This window comes from Dipodomys ordii, unplaced genomic scaffold, assembly GCF_000151885.1.
Source record: "Dipodomys ordii isolate 6190 unplaced genomic scaffold, Dord_2.0 Scaffold26, whole genome shotgun sequence".
Taxonomy (NCBI): domain Eukaryota; kingdom Metazoa; phylum Chordata; class Mammalia; order Rodentia; family Heteromyidae; genus Dipodomys; species Dipodomys ordii.
This window is the reverse complement of record NW_012267242.1, coordinates 7619381-7635687: the sequence shown is the minus strand read 5'-3', so window position 1 is coordinate 7635687 and position 16307 is coordinate 7619381. Positions and strand designations below refer to the sequence as shown.

Sequence of the window (16307 nt, the reverse complement as noted above, 5' to 3'; positions counted from 1 at the left end):
GGCATTTTTCTTTTTGTTTATGTGGTGCTGAGGAATCGAACCTAGGGCCTCAGGCATGCAAGGCAAGCACTCTACCACTGAGCCACCTTCCCAGCCCCCTGTATTGTCTTTTTAAGAGAATAGTTATGTTTTTTGCTTATTGATCATAGATAATAAGATTTATGGAATAGTGGAGAAGTGCGTAGAACTTGTTACCCTTTACCCTCTGATTGCTTGTAAAAGGACTAAGTTTTATATATCTATTTTGTGGTGATGTATCACAGGAAAACATAGGGGAATGCCTGTGCCAAGTTGTTGGCATCTTAAAGCCAGAAAAGCCTAGCTTATAAACTAAAACACTCTGCCTTATATAAGTCATGACTAATGGATAGATCTTTCTGTGTAGATTGTGAGACCAAAGTTCTTTGAGTGATAGTTGGGATATTTCCCCAAAAGGATAATTGTCTGGGATAGTTATGAGTTTTATGGATGTATATGTTTGGAGTTTTATGTTTGTTTTTCAGTGGTAGAGATTGAGCTACACCCATTTCCTGCAATAATTTTTATTTCAGTTGTAGTTTATTGTATGATTATCTAGCTCTACTAATTTGGTATTTTTTCAAAGGAAAATGTACAATACACATATGCATATATTCACATATTCATGTGTAGCTGCTGTTTTTATTACTTTTATACCTTTCAGTGAGATATGATCTTACTATAATTTTACCATGGTTGAGAATGACATAAATTTCTTTCTTCTTTTTTCTTTTTGCCAGTCCTGGGGCTTGAACTCAGGGCCTAGGCACTGTCCCTGAGCTGCTTTTGCTCAAGGCTAGCTAGCCCTCTACCACTTGAGCCACAACAGCACTTCTGGGTTTTTCTGTTTATATGGTACTGAGGAATCTAACCCAGGGAATATACATGAATAAGCTTTGTCTTTAACAAGCACATTAATTGAGTAAAGTACTTTGTAAAAGAGATGTTTACATTAAAACTATAGCTTTTGTTAGATTTGGTAGTAGTTTTTGGGAGAGTTTTTATTTTGGGCTTTCTTCCCTTTTTTTTTTTTTTTTTTGTGGGTCATGGGGCTTGAACTCTGGGCCTGGGCGCTGTCCCTCAGCTATTCAGCTCAAGGCGAGCGCTCTGCCACTTGAGCTACAGCGCCACTTCCGGTTTTCTGGTGGTTTATTGGAGATAGGGGTCTCACGGTCTCTCCTGCCCGGGCTGGCTTTGAACCGCGATCCTCAGATCTCAGCCTCCTGAGTAGGTAGGATTACAGGCATGAGCTACCAGCGCCCGGCTCTTCCCTTTTTTTGTACCTCTGGGCTTTGTACTTTCTATTAGCTTTTAAAATCATGGCTTATGTTCCACCACTTGAACCATACCTCCAGTCTAGCATTCTGTTGGTTAATTGAGACAAGAGCCTTTCAGACTTTTGCTTGGGCTGATTTCATAGGTTTATTATCCTCAGCTTCCTGAGTAGCTAGGATTATAGACATCAAGCCAGTTTTGTAGTTTTTGGCCAATATCTCATCTTATATGACTAAACTGTTTTCTGTATTAAAAACATTCTCCATATATATATATATATAATATAGAAAATCTATATACATACAAAATATAGAAATTAGTGATACTAAAAATATATATAATCTGTTTTGAACTTCATGGCTTTATTTTCAGTTCAGCCTGCCATGATTTGAAAGTATTTCTCTAAAGTACATGTTTGGAATTTAATCCCCAAATTCATATGTTGCTGTTATTTGGAAATGTAACTTTGGGGAGTGGTGGGAGGCCAGGGGGATATAGAGTTTTAGTAGCTTTATAAGAAAAGAGATAAACCAGCAACTGCTGAGCCATGTTCCTCCATACACCATTTTTATTTTCTTTTTCATGTCTGCAGATTGGGTCTTGAGGCAAAAAAAGAAGAAAATCTTGCGGATTGGTATTCTCAAGTGAGTATGCTCTCAGTTGATTTTTGTTTTAATTTTCTCAAAGTCTGTTTTATATTTAGATAGGGTTAATAAATCTAGTAGATCCTTGGTATCTGTTAATATACCATGATCTACAAGAAGACCACTATTTTTTTTTTTTTTTGGGTCCGGTCGTAGGGTCTGAACTCTGGGCCTGGGCTCTGTCCCTCAGCTCTTCAGCTCAAGGCTAGCGCTCTACCACTTGAGCCACAGCGCCACTTCCAGCTTTTTTTCTTTTTGCTGAGGAATCAAACCCAGGGCCTCATGCTTGCAAGGCAAGCGCTCTACCACTGAGCCACCTTCCCAGCCCCAGGAGACCACTATTGAGGGAAAACCATGAGAACTTAGGATTCATAAAGTTTAATACTATACTATGGATGCTAAATTCATTTTTCCCCATAATGCCATCAAACCCGTGTTGAAGACAAGCAGTCTGTCAACAAACCTCAGTCTTCATTGTGTCATTTTAGTGAACTTTGTGGATATCTTTCCTTTCCCTTCCCAGTCCCACCCCCTTCTTTTTCCTTACTCTTTTTCCCCTTCTCCCTGGGGCCTCTCCCTCCTCTCCCCTTTTCTAATGTTAGGGCATTGAACTCAAGGCCTTGCACTTTCACTAGGTTTGCCTGTTCGGCTGGTGCTCTACCACTTGCGCCACACCTAGCTTGGCTTTTTTTTTTTTTGTCCTGGGGCTTGAACTTAAGGCCTGGGTGCACTGGCAATGAGCTCTTTTGCTCTCTATCACTTTAAGCCACAGTGCTGCTTCCGGTTTTCTGGTGGTTAATTGGAGATAAGAGTCCCATGGACTTTCCTGCCCTGGCTGGCTTCAAACCACAATCCTTAGATGTCAGCCTCTTGAGTAGCTAGTGGGCCACATGAGCAGTGGGCCACCAGTGCTCAGCTGGCTTTTTGCTAGTTAATTTGAGATGGAATCTTAGACTTTTTTTCCTGGGCTAGCTTCCAACCTTGATGTTTTGCCTCCTTAGAAGCTAGGATTACAAGCATGAGCTACCCATGCCTGGCTGATGACTTACTTTTACTTTTGAGGAGGGGAATATTAAAGACAGGAAAATATTCATTAGATCACAGAACTATTTAAAAATAACTAGTGATAATAGAACTAAGAACTCCACATCGGTTGGGCTACATGATATGCCTGTGGAATTTTAAAAAGTTTATATTTTGAGGGCTGGGAAGATGGCTCAGTGGTAGAGTGCTTGCCTTGCATGCCTGAGGCCCTGGGTTCAATTCCTCAGCACCACATAAGCAAAATGAAAAAAGCCGGAAGTGGCGCTGTGGCTCAAGTGGTAGAGCGCTAGCCTTGAGCTGAAGAGCTGAGGGACAGCGCCCAGGCCCAGAGTTCAGGCCTTATGTCGAAACCAAGTGTTAGATGGGCTCAGGTGGCTCATACCTGTAATTCTTAGCTACTCAGGAGCTGAGTCAGTTCTAAGATAGCCTGGGCTCCGTTCAAGTCCCAGTACCAGCACCAGAAAGAAAAAGTAAAATCTGCTATTGAGACGGGACTTACTGAATATACGATGCCTTTTTATATATGGTGTGTGGTCTTTTGAACAAGTTAGTTTTCAAGGCATGTCCACATAAGTTCTTGGATCAAAAGGCAGCCCTGGCAGTGTACATTGGCTCTTAGCTATGTAGAAGTAGGGTTTGGGAGGATCACAATTCAAATCTAGCCCTGGAAAAAGCTAGCCAGATCCCATCTCGACATTATAAATAAGCTTAAGTTTAGTTGTAATAGGGCAAGTGATAGATGGTCACAGCTAGATGAGTAAGATACAGATAAGAAAGTTTTGTCCGTATTTGCCTGGGTAAAAACAGAAGACCTATCTAAAAAATAACCTGAAGCAAACAGAGATAGAGGCTTGGCTTAAGTGCTAGAATACTTTTCCCAGCAAGTATGAGGCCATAAGTTAAAAGGCAAGGAGATAGTAATGGTTTGTTGTTTTTATTTTTCCCCTAGTTTTTTTTGTTTGTTTGTTTGTTGCCGGTCATTGGGCCTGAACTCTGGGTCTGGGCGCTGTCCCTCAGCTCTTCAGCTCAAGGCTAGTGCTTTACCACTGGAGCCACAGCGCCACTTCCGGCTTTTTCTGTTTATGTGGTGCTGAGGAATCGAACCCAGGGCCTCATTTTTGCAAGGCATGCACTCTACCGCTGAGCTACCTTCCCAGCCCCTTTATTTTTCCCCTAGTAAAGTAAGGGGATTTGTCTAAAGTCCCAAAGATAGTAAGTAAATAGTAGAGAGAAGATTGGAGTGCAAGTCTTAAGAGTTTAGAGACCTGTTTTTTGTTGCTTCTCTTTGTAGGAAGATGTGTTTTTATTATCATCCAGATCTTTCACTTTACAAGTGTGGATCAACAGAGGAAATGTCTAGATTGGACTTTCATTTTATTTACTTTTCTTTTTTTTGGGTCCAGTCGTGTGGCCTGAACTCTGGGCCTGGGCGCAGTCCCCCAGCTCTTCAGCTCAAGGCTAGTGCTCTACCACTTGAGCCACAGCGCCACTTCTGGCATTTTTTCTTTTTGCTTATATGGTGCTGAGGAATCGAACCCAGGGCCTCAGGCATGCAAGGCAAGCGCTCTACCACTATTCCCAGCCCCTAAGACAGAATTTACTATTTAAGCCAAGCTGGCCTCAATCTTGTAATCCACCTGTCTCAGCTTCCTGAGTGTTGAGATTACAGGTGTGTGCAGTTACACCTGGCTCAGATTGGAATTTTTATTATTGTGTACTTTTGCCATTTATAGAATTGTGCTTAACAGCAAAATTAAGCTTCACAGATTTTATTTTTCTCTTAAAAAGGTCATTACAAAATCAGAAATGATTGAATACTATGATGTGAGTGGCTGTTATATTCTTCGACCATGGTCATATTCCATTTGGGAATTCATTAAGGACTTTTTTGATACTGAGATTAAGAAACTTGGTGTTGAAAACTGCTATTTCCCCATATTTGTGTCTCAAGCTGCATTAGAGAAAGAGAAGAATCATGTTGCTGACTTTGCCCCTGAGGTAAGTGAACTTTGGTTCTTTTTTTAAATTGGCATACATTTATTGTACAAGGGGCAGTTTTATTGTTCTTCATGTGTATACATTGTATCTGGATCATCTTGACCCTCTATCATTCTCCTTCCCATTCTCCTTTCTTAAAGCAGTTTCAGTAGATTTCATTCTTCTGTTTTATTACATGCAAATAAACTACTTAAGCCCTATTCATCCTCATTCGCTCTCTTTGTTAGTCCTCCCTCACTCTCCCCACTCAGCCCACCATCCTCTTTTATTTTCAAAATAATGGTGTGACCTGGGTTGCTCATGTGATTTGCATGAGGATTTTTCTTTTTCTTTTTAGTATTTTGGTAGTTCTGGGGTTTGATCTCAGGGCCTTGCACATGCTAGACATGTGCTCTTATCTCTGAGCCATACCTCCAGCCCTTCACTCTTTGATTTTTTTGGAGTTTTCTTCTATAAACTTCAAAGTATATTTTTAGTGGTGTCTAACAACCAGTTTGTAGAAACATAAGACTTTTTATTTTATAATTGTATTTTACCTTTGTGCCAGGTTATGATTGTCACATTGTATAACTGGAACCCTACCTTCCAGTAGCAGCCTCAGTGATTTGAAATTGCCTTACTGATGTTGACAAAAAGAAAATTTGTCTACCTTTATACTGTTGTTGTGAAATGCCATTGAACAACAATGCATGAAAATGATTCTATTTTACTAGGTTGCTTGGGTTACAAGATCTGGCAAAACAGAGTTGGCGGAACCAATTGCCATCCGGCCTACCAGTGAAACAGGTGAGACCAGTAGAAAGCTCATTGAGTTCTTAGCCAGCTGCACTTTTAGAGTTGAGTCTCAGCTTTTGTTTTCTGATATATGTCATCCTTGTCAGTAGCACATTGTTCAGGAATGGTATGGAATTTTCCTTAAGCATAATAAAAATTCTTTTTTTACTTAAATTCGTTGCTTTAAAATTTCTTGGGGGACTGGGAAGGTGGCTCAGTGGTAGAGCGCTTGCCTTGCATGCCTGAGGCCCTGGGTTCGATTCCTCAGCACCACATAAGCAAAAAGAGAAAAACTGGAAGTGGCGTTGTGGCTCAAGTGGTAGAGCGCTAGCCTTGAGCTGAAGAGCTGAGGGACAGCTCCCAGGCCCAGAGTTCGAGCCCCACAACCAGCCCCCCCCAAAAAAAAATAAAATAAAATTTCTTGGAATAGCATTTCAAGGAATTTTACTGCAATAGTGGTTAGTCTTGGGATTGATTAAAACATTGCAAACACACATACCACTGCGACCAACACCAAATTTTACTCATCCATTAGGAAGAATAATGATATGATTTGTAGGAAAATGGATGGATGTGGGGAGATAACAAGTTTGACAAGAAATGTACTTACTGTCTTACTTAAGTAACTAATCCCTATGTACATCACCTTGACAATAAAATTTAAATTTAAATTAAAAAGAAAATAGATGGAATTGGAAACAATTATGTGAAATCCAGTCCAGAATTTCTGGAATTGTGACTTAGTGGTAGAGAGCTTGCGTGAAGCCCTGTGCTCAATTCCTCAGTACGACATAAACAGAAAAAGCCAGAAGTGACACTGTGACTCAAGTGGCAATAGAGTGCTACCCTGAGCAAAAGAATCTCAGAGTCAGTGCCCAGTCCCTGAGTTTAAGTTCTGGACTGGCAAAAAAAAAAAAAAATCAGGCCCAGAGAGACAAAATACATGTTTTCTCACATGTAGAAGTTAGATCTGAATGATAAATAATATAAGAAAATACGTGTTGGGTCCTCTGGACTTAACACAGTTGGTGAAAGTACGGCATGCCCATGGGAGGAGTCTAGCAACAAAACTCCTGAGTTTGACGAGTGAGTACCGAGATGCTGGAGCATGTTTTGTCAGGGGAAGGGAGGAGATAGGGAGCAGACCAATGGAGAGAGGGGCTAGTACTGTAATAATGTTCAATGTATATATGTGAAAATGGAATCGGGTAATGCGGAAGGATAGATGGAGTTGAGAGAGATGGGGGATAACTAAAAGAAGAACTGACATGTTGAATTGAAATTTATTTGTACAATGACATATATATATATATATATATATATATATATATGTGTGTATATGTATAAAAACTTTGTAAGCTGGGCACCAGTGGCTCATGCCACTCAGGAGGCTGAGATCTGAAGATGGTGGTTTGAAGCCAGCCCTGGCAGGAAAGTCTATGAGACTCTTATCTCCAGTAAACTACTGAGAACAAGCCAGAAGTGGCACTGTGACTCAAGTGGTAGAGCACTAGCCTTGAACAAAAGAAACTCAGACTCACCCCATAGTTCAAGCCCCAGAACTGACCAAAAAATAAAAAAATAAAATGTACAAACTAATCCTTCATGCCATACTTATTTTTAAATTTTGTTACTCATTTTAATACATTCATAAGTAGAGTTGTGGAGTTTTTTGTTTTGTTTTTTTGTGTGGCTTAAATTCAGAGTCTTTAGGCTTTTTCACTCACTTTACCACTTGAGCTACAGCTCTTCTCTCTGCTTTTTTGCGGGGTGTGTGGGGGGGCCAGGAGAACAGTTGTGGGGCTTAAACCCTGGGCCTGGGCACTGTCCCTGAGCTCTTCAGCTCAAGGCTAGTGCTCTACCACTTGAGCCACAACGCCACTTTTTTTCTTTTTGCTCATGTGGTGCTGAAGAATCGAACCCAGGGCCTCATGCATGCAAGGCAAGCGCTCTACCACTGAGCCACCTTCCCAGCCCCTCTCTGCTTTTTAATTAGAGGTAAGAGTCTGAAGGATTTTCTTGCCCAGGCTGGCTTGGAACCAAGATTCTCAGTTCTCTGCCTCCTGAGTAGCTAGGATTACAAGCATGAACCACTGGCAACTGGCCATGTGTAAAATTGTTAAAGGTTACTAAATACATTAATTTTAATCAAGTTTTTAAAATTTTCATCCTTACAACAAAACTGAAGTCACAGGCAGCTATAATCTCTTACTTTGAAGGTAAAGAAAGCTCTCTGAGAGGCTGGGAAAATGGCTCAGTGGTAGAGTGCATGCCTCACATGCATGAGGCCCTGTGTTCAATTCTTCAGCACCACATAAGCAGAAAAAGACAGAAGTGGCACTGTGGCTCAAGTGGTAGAGCGCTTGCCTTGAGCTGAAGAGCTAAGGGACAGCGCCCAGGCCCAAAGTTCAGGCCCCATGACTGACCAAAAAAAAAAAAATGCTCTCTGAAAGACTAAGTCATTTTCCTAAAATTAGTCATGGTAAATGGAAGTGCTGCTGGAAAATGACTTTTAAAGTGATCATCCATATTTAGATGTAGGAATGTTTATTCTTTATTTGATACTTCTAGTGACATTCTTGTGTGCCCTTATTGAAATTTTGATACTAGCTTTTTTTCTCACATCAAATTGGCAAGTTTTTTTAATTGATTGTATATCACAAATAGGCTCTAATTGTTATATTCTAGGTAGATCTAAGTAAGATTCATTCTAATATGTAACTGCTGAATTTGGGGAGTTTTTTAACTTTCACATGTTTGATATCGGTGACCTGTACTGATAGGCTAAAAGTGAGAACTAAATAGGATTATAAATGCAAAGAATTTAACATAGAACTTACGTTTCCAAAAGCAAACAAAACACGAAAGCAGTCAAAGTAAATGAATGTTATTCTTCATGAATTTAAATTTAATAAATATAATCAAGTGAATCCTTAAATGACTAAGTTACTTGTGTTTTCCTGTATCTTTCAGTAATGTATCCTGCATATGCAAAATGGGTGCAGTCACACAGAGACCTGCCCATCCGGCTCAATCAGTGGTGCAATGTGGTGGTAGGTCCACACTACTACTCATCATATTTTCCTTTTAGTTTTTGAAGTATTATGGATCATGATTATGATTTTTGGTTACTTACTATGTAAAGTTTTTCATAAGAATGGAAAGCTGTCTATAATAACCAACTGCACTCTTTGCTCTTCTAGCGTTGGGAGTTCAAGCACCCCCAGCCTTTCCTCCGGACTCGTGAATTCCTTTGGCAGGAAGGGCACAGTGCTTTTGCTACCTTTGAGGAAGCAGCAGAAGAGGTATAAAAAATCTTTTTCATATTATTTATGATTTTTTTTGTTTAGGCTCTGCTTTTTTAATTAAAATGTGTGCAACATTTGTTACAAGGTAAAATCAAATTAATTCAGATGTGAATAGATTTTAATAATTGTTTATTGAAGTCTTACTAAAAAACAAAACATACAGTTAAATTCAGTTGAAAATATTATTGTACTTTGTAGAATAGGTATATGATTGAAAATTATCATTTTTCACTCAGATTGCTATATATTCTTACAATCATTTTTTTCTAATTCCAAATTTATACAGTTTTAAAAAGATGTTCAACCTCACTGTCTTCTTTACTGTGTTTATTTCTTTTTTCATTTAACAATATTGGAGTTTGAATGGGGCCTTATACTTTCTAGGCAGGCACCCTGCCAAGTTGTGCCCACAACCTAAATGTCTTTTTTTTGGGGGGGGGGTCTGGTCGTGGGGCCTGAACTCTGGGCCTAGGCGCTGTCCCTCAGCTCTTCAGCTCAAGGCTAGCCCTCTACCACTTGAGCCACAGCGCCACTTCTGACTTTTTTCTTTTTGCTTATGTGGTGCTGAGGAATCGAACCCAGGGCCTCAGGCATGCAAGGCAAGCGCTCTACCACTGAGCCACCTTCCCAGCCATAAATGTCTTTTAATGAATCTCATTTAGCTTTTAACTTTTCCATTATAAAAATATTTTATGTTTGAAATACACAGTTTATAGACTATAGTGAATAAATATGCCCTAAATTTAGACACATTTTTGTTTAAATTATTTTTATAGGTCTTACAGATACTTGAGTTATATGCTCGAGTATATGAAGAACTCCTGGCAATTCCTGTTGTGAGAGGAAGGAAGACTGAAAAGGAAAAGTTTGCAGGAGGAGACTATACAACAACAGTAGAAGCATTCATATCTGCTAGTGGGAGAGCTATCCAGGTACCACTCTGCCACCGCTGTGGGTAACAGGACCGTCCATGGGCAGACACAGCAATTTCTTCTGTCGCAGAGAAATACATTCTTGTTGTTGAAATAGGGTCTCATTATGTAGCACAAGCTGACCTTGAATTTATAGTGTGTCTGGCTCAGCCCTGGAATGCACACACTACAAATTGTTATCACACTCTGCCACACTAGAAATTCTTACTCCTGCGTAACTATAATTGTGTACCCATGTGTCAGCTTTCCCCATATTTCATTCTTACTTACCCCTGTGATAATCACTATTTTATTCTAAATTTCCATGCAGTGAACTTAAGAGTCAACATATGAGTGGATTTTGTGCTTCTCATATTTCACATAGCTTAACTTAATCCCCTTCCCTCCAAACAAAGCAAAAATCCTGGTATGTTACTGTATAATAAGATAACAATAATGTATTATACATTGTTGTTTATGATATGGCATGATTATGATAAATCTTGTGTAAAGAAATGATAAATACTGGCAGTATTTATGAGCCTGTGGCTCATGCCTGTAATCCTAGCTACCCAGGGGGCTGAGATCCAAGGATCATGATTCAAAGCCAGCCTGGCCAGGAAAGTCTGTGAGATTCTTCAATTAACCACCAGAAAACTGGAAGTAGTGCTATGGCTCAAGTGGTAGAGTGCTTGCCTTGAGCTGAAGAGCTCATGGACAGTGCCCAGGCTCAGAGTTCAAGACCCATGACAGAGGAAGAAAAAAAAAGATAAATACTTAAGGAGATATATTTAAACATTATGCATTGTCTACATATATCAAAATATGTTACAACATTAATGTGTTCAGTTTTTATGTTTTTATCTACCAACTAAATAATAAAGTTGGACGTGATTTAGGTATGCTTATAATCTCAGCTGTTTAGGAAGTGGAGGCAGGAGCATCACTGTCTGAGGCTGGGCCAGGAAAAAAGCTTGATAGAGAAACTAAAAGCAAAGGGGCATAGCTCCTGAGTTTAAATCTCAATAACACAAGGGGAAAAAAAGATAAAGATAAATAAACATATTTAAAAGAAAAGTGCTTTAAGTACTTTCTAGTTTATCATATTTTTAGTGCATTCGTCATCTTTAAATCTCCAGGTTTAATTAATTTCTGAATCACCAAAGTATGGATACCTTTTTAAATATGTACTGAAAAGCCGGGCTTCAGTGGCTCACGCCTATAATCCTAGCTACTCAGGAGGCTGAGATCTGAGGATTGCAGTTCAAAGCCAGCCCGGGCAGGAAAGTCCATGAGACTCATCTCCAGTAAACTACTAGAAAACCGGAAATGGCCCTGTGGCTCAAGCAGTAGATGCTCACCTTGAGCTGAAGAGCGCAAGGACAGTACCCAAGCCCCACGACCAACAAAAAATAAAGAAATAAATAAAATTGTACTGAAAGTTATTTCTAAATAAAGGGGTTTCCATAGCAAAACAATTATGTAGTTTTGGGTGTGTGTTACCCCCCCCCCTCTAATTCTGATCTCTCATTTATACTTACATTTTAAACCTATGCAGCCTCCAAAGGGGGAGATAAAACAGGTGTAGTACTATGTTAAAACATGTAATTTTATCATGATATCTTCAAAGGCATAAAAAATTAGTAAAATTAAAGCTTATGTTTTTCTCTTTATTTTAGGGGGCAACATCACATCATTTAGGCCAGAATTTTTCTAAAATGTGTGAAATCATTTTTGAAGATCCAAAATCACCTGGTGAGAAGCAATTTGCCTATCAGTGTTCCTGGGGACTGACAACGCGAACCATTGGTGTTATGATCATGGTGCATGGGGACAACATGGGCTTGGTACTGCCACCTCGTGTAGCCTGTGTTCAGGTAAAGAGAATATTTCCTTTTTCTGTTTTTCATTTCATTTATAAAAGAAGCCATGTTTATTAACTTGAAATCATGATTTGGAAGATGTGAAATTTGCAAGGCTGTTGTTTTGAATGGTATTATTTGGGTAAATTTATCTGACAATAAAATAACAGAATATAGCTTAGACCTGTTTTGTACAACTGTATATTATTTGCATTGTTATTGTTTGTATTTCTTTATTTGTGTGTGTGTATGTGTGCGTGTGTGTGTGTGTGTGTGTATAGCAGTCCTAGAGTTTGGACTTTAGGCTTGGGTGCCATCCCATTTTTCTGGTGATTAATTGGAGATAAGAGTCTCTCGGACTCCTGGGCTGGCTTTGAAATGTGATCCTTGGATCTCAGCCTCCTGAGTAATTAGGATTACAGGCATGAGTGCCCTGCTTCTTTAATTTCTAAAGCTATATTGTAGCTGGCTACCAATAAACCAGGCTTTCTTTAATTTTTAAAGCTATTTTCTATCCAGGACAGTGCTCAAGCCCTGAGTTCATGCCCAGAACCAGTGTGTATGTGCGCACACACATGCACACACATACACACACTACTTTGTATAAAACTTCTTTAGATCATTTTTTAAAATGAGTTATAAGCCGGGTGCTGGTGGCTCACGCCTGTAATCCTAGCTACTCAGGAGGCTGAGATCTGAGGATCACGGTTCAAAGCCAGCATGGGCAGGAAAGTCTGTAAGACTCTTATCTCCATAAACCACTAGAAAGCCGGAAGTGGCACTGTGGCTCAAGCAGTAGAGCGCTGGCCTTGAGCTGAAGAGCACAGGGACAGCGCCCAAGCCCAGAGTTCAAGCCCCATGACCGACCAAAATAATAAATAAAATGAGTTACAATAGACTAAATGAAATTGTAAGTCAACTGAAAATTCATTTGTGTAGATAAGCAATAAATATATAAATAGTGAATAGATATTAGGTGTAGATTAAGAATCATGTAAGTTGATTAGACTTTTTAAAACTTTTATATCTGGGAAGGAAAAACTAGAAGAGAGCAAAGGAAAGGGTGACATTGTCCAAAAGAAATGTACTCATTATTTAACTTATGAAACTGTAGCTCCTCTGTATATTACCTTTATAATAACAATTTAAAAATTTTAAAAACTTTAAATCTGGTAGGTTTTTACAGGACTTTAGTGCTTCTATGTGGTTATTTCTATATGCTGGATTCTAGGTGGTGGTTATTCCTTGTGGTATTACAAATACACTTTCTGAAGAAGACAAAGAAGCTCTGATGACCAAATGCAATGATTATCGACAGCGATTGCTCAATGTTAACATTCGAGTTAGAGTCGATTTGCGAGATAACTACTCTCCAGGCTGGAAGTTCAATCACTGGGAGCTCAAGGTAAATCCCTCAGTTGAATCTTTTTCTCCTGAATCTTCAACCTAGCTTTAGATTGTCTGTACATTTGCTTCTTTTTAACTTAAGGTTAAACTTGGAGGTTTTGTTTAAAATAAGTAAACCTCATGTAATTGATATGTGATGTTTATGCCAGGAATTCATGTAAGTTATTTGAACAGTTGGATACAATGCTAGAATAATGCTGTATGGGAATCACTTGTCACTGTTGGGTTTTTATTCCACATTATTTTACATCAGTTGATTTTCAGTTTGTCTATCGAAAGCCCATCTGAAATCTGGTTTATTATAATAAAATTTCACTTATCTATCATACAATGTTGTTACGATGAACTATGTGCTTAATTCCATTTTATGAACTTCTGGAATTTAAATCTTTTTCTTTAAAACCAAGAATTTAAGTTTTTTTTACACTTCATTCATTTATTTTTGGAATCAAGGTCTCACTATGTAGCTCAAACCTCAAATTTTGAATCCTTTTGTCTTAGCCTCCTGACTGCTGGGATTACAAATGGCCATCTATCATCTATTCCTGACTAGCTTAGAGAATCATAATTGGATCTAGAAATTAGGAGTCAAGAATATGATTCACATTATATAGGAAATTGGAATGATAAAATGTAGTGAGATTTCAACTTTCAAGTTTTGATGTAAGCTTGGTAATGCTGAGAGATTATTCATTATCAATACATTTATCATTACCAAAGTTGCTAATATTTACAATATTACATTTTTTAATGCTGCTTGAGTGAAACTATCTTCTGTGCTGGAACACAAATGCTGCTTTCCTTGTATTTGGTAGTACTTTCTCTAGTGAGGACTTTAAGATGGATGTTTTCTCCTTTTGAAAAAGAAAGAAAAAGGTCTTTCTTGCTTAGAAATAGCTTTTAAGTGGTATGTAGTGTAGCAGCTTCTCTAAACCAATTTACACATGCTTGGATACAAATGTTAAAGGATAAACTTCTTACTGATACAAAGTTAATTAAACAGAAATGTCTCCATATTCCTTTCTCAATCACTCCTCTATTGCTGTTTGTTTTGAGTCCCTGGTAAACCTGCACTTTGTGAGTGGAGATACTAATTTGAGCTATACTGTAGAATCCATGTCTTCATTCCTGAGAAAGAAAATAAAACCCTTAAGTTTTTAACTTCAGCCCAAAACTGAAAAAAACATGAGAAAGAGTTTGACCAGCTATTGAAAAGTATGATACAAATCAAGCTCTAAGTAAACTTCAGAAGTTTTGGATTTTAGATCATTTTCTTTCTTTCTTTCTTTTTTTTCTTTCTTTTCTTTCTTTCATCCATCGTGGGGCTTGAACTCTGGGCTTGGGCACTATCCCTGCGTTCTTCAGCTCAAGATGAGTGCTTTACCGTTTGAGCCACAGCACCACTTCCAGTTTTCTAGTGTATTGGAGCTAGGAGTCTCATGGACTTTCCTGCCCAGGCTGGCTTTGAACCGTGATCCTCAGATCTCAGCCTCCTGAATAGCTAGGATTACAGGTGTGACCCACCAACGCCCGGCTTAGATCATTTTCAATTTGATATTTTTATAGAGTAGGGATGCTTAAGTAATTATGTCTATAAATATTTGAAAATGTGAGGAACTGAAATGTGAAACACGTTTGGTCTGAAGCATTTTGAATTAAAGATCCTTACTCTTAGCTTTATTTTCCCCCTTCCATGCTGGGATTGAGCCCAGTGATTCATCTGTAGTAGGCAAGCACATCACCTCAGCTATACTTCTGGTCCAATGTAGTATTTTTTTTGGGGGGTGGGGGTGGGGGTCTGGTCGTGGGGCCTGAACTCTGGGCTTGGGCGCTATCCCTCAGCTCTTCAGCTCAAGGCTAGCACTCTACCACTTGAGCCACAGCGCCACTTCTGGCTTTTTTCTTTTTGCTTATGTGTTGCTGAGGAATCGAACCCAGGGCCTCAGGCATGCAAGGCAAGCACTTTACCACTGAGCCACCTTCCCAGCCCCCAATGTAGTATTTTTAATACCATCTTAGTTCCATTGCAATCAGGAAGACTGAAAGAATAATTTTCTATTGCTATTGAAAAGAAAACAAATGTGCTTTTTATGCATAAATTTGTAAATAATTAGAAAAACTTACCACGTGCTTTTTTAAATTTTATTTTATAGGGAGTACCAATTAGACTTGAAGTTGGGCCACGTGATATGAAAAGCTGTCAGTTTGTAGCTGTCAGACGAGATACTGGAGAAAAGCTAACAATTGCAGAAAATGAAGCTGAAACTAAACTTCAAGCTATTTTGGAAGATATCCAAGTTAACCTTTTCAGAAGGTAGTTTCTAAGTATCTTTTGTCTCATATTAAGTTTGCAGAAATGGACTGTTTCTCTCCTAGACTAATTTGGGCTAACTTTAGATCCAGGCTTTTAAGATATAAATGCAAGAGATCAAGGCATTGATGCTCACCTGCTAGGTACAGGTCAGTAGTATCTGAGAAGTTTTAGTAAATGCCAGTGCTTGATACCTTCCCTGAGATAGTAATTCAATTGGTCTAGACAGAGCCTGGTAACTATAATATAAAATGATCTCTGGGTGGGTATAAGGTAACCAAGGCCAAGAATCTCATCATTGGGTTTGGGACTGTTGAATAGGGAGGCTTTAGACCTGCTCTGACCTGTGGAAAGGAATCTTTTAGAATCATAGATCTTAAGGTGATCTCTAACACACTAGAAAAATTGTGGTATTGGTGTTGGTGCCCTGTTTTTCCTGCCTACCTGAAGCAGAGATTAAGGCCACACCAGTAGCAATAGACTCTCAATTTGAGGGAAAGCAGTGCCTGCTTTGTATTTATTAATTTATAATACTCTTTGTTTAATGCACATTCAGCCTCACATCTGGGAGAAATAGAAAGTAAGATTTGTTTGTGTACAACTGATAGAATTTGTCAGAATTTAGAACAAGTAATTTCATCAGTAATTTTGTCTTAATGTTCAAATAGGGCTTTTGGTACAGTGGTTCTATTCCAGCAGAGCTTAGTGAATAACTTTTGTAGTCTTTTTTTGTTGTTTGTTTGTTTGTTTGTTTT

General features: G+C 38.8%; 1 protein-coding gene across 1 annotated transcript in view; it reads left to right on the top strand.

Moving 5' to 3' along the window:
* Window positions 1–16307, top strand: part of Eprs (glutamyl-prolyl-tRNA synthetase) — a 72221-nt gene that overhangs the window by 45358 nt on the left and 10556 nt on the right. The window contains exons 19-27 of the mRNA XM_013014986.1: window positions 1886–1937; window positions 4770–4979; window positions 5693–5765; window positions 8727–8806; window positions 8957–9058; window positions 9838–9993; window positions 11652–11849; window positions 13066–13239; window positions 15395–15555. Of these exons, the coding sequence (XP_012870440.1) occupies window positions 1886–1937; window positions 4770–4979; window positions 5693–5765; window positions 8727–8806; window positions 8957–9058; window positions 9838–9993; window positions 11652–11849; window positions 13066–13239; window positions 15395–15555 (1206 nt within the window). The remainder of the gene's footprint in view (window positions 1–1885; window positions 1938–4769; window positions 4980–5692; window positions 5766–8726; window positions 8807–8956; window positions 9059–9837; window positions 9994–11651; window positions 11850–13065; window positions 13240–15394; window positions 15556–16307) is intronic.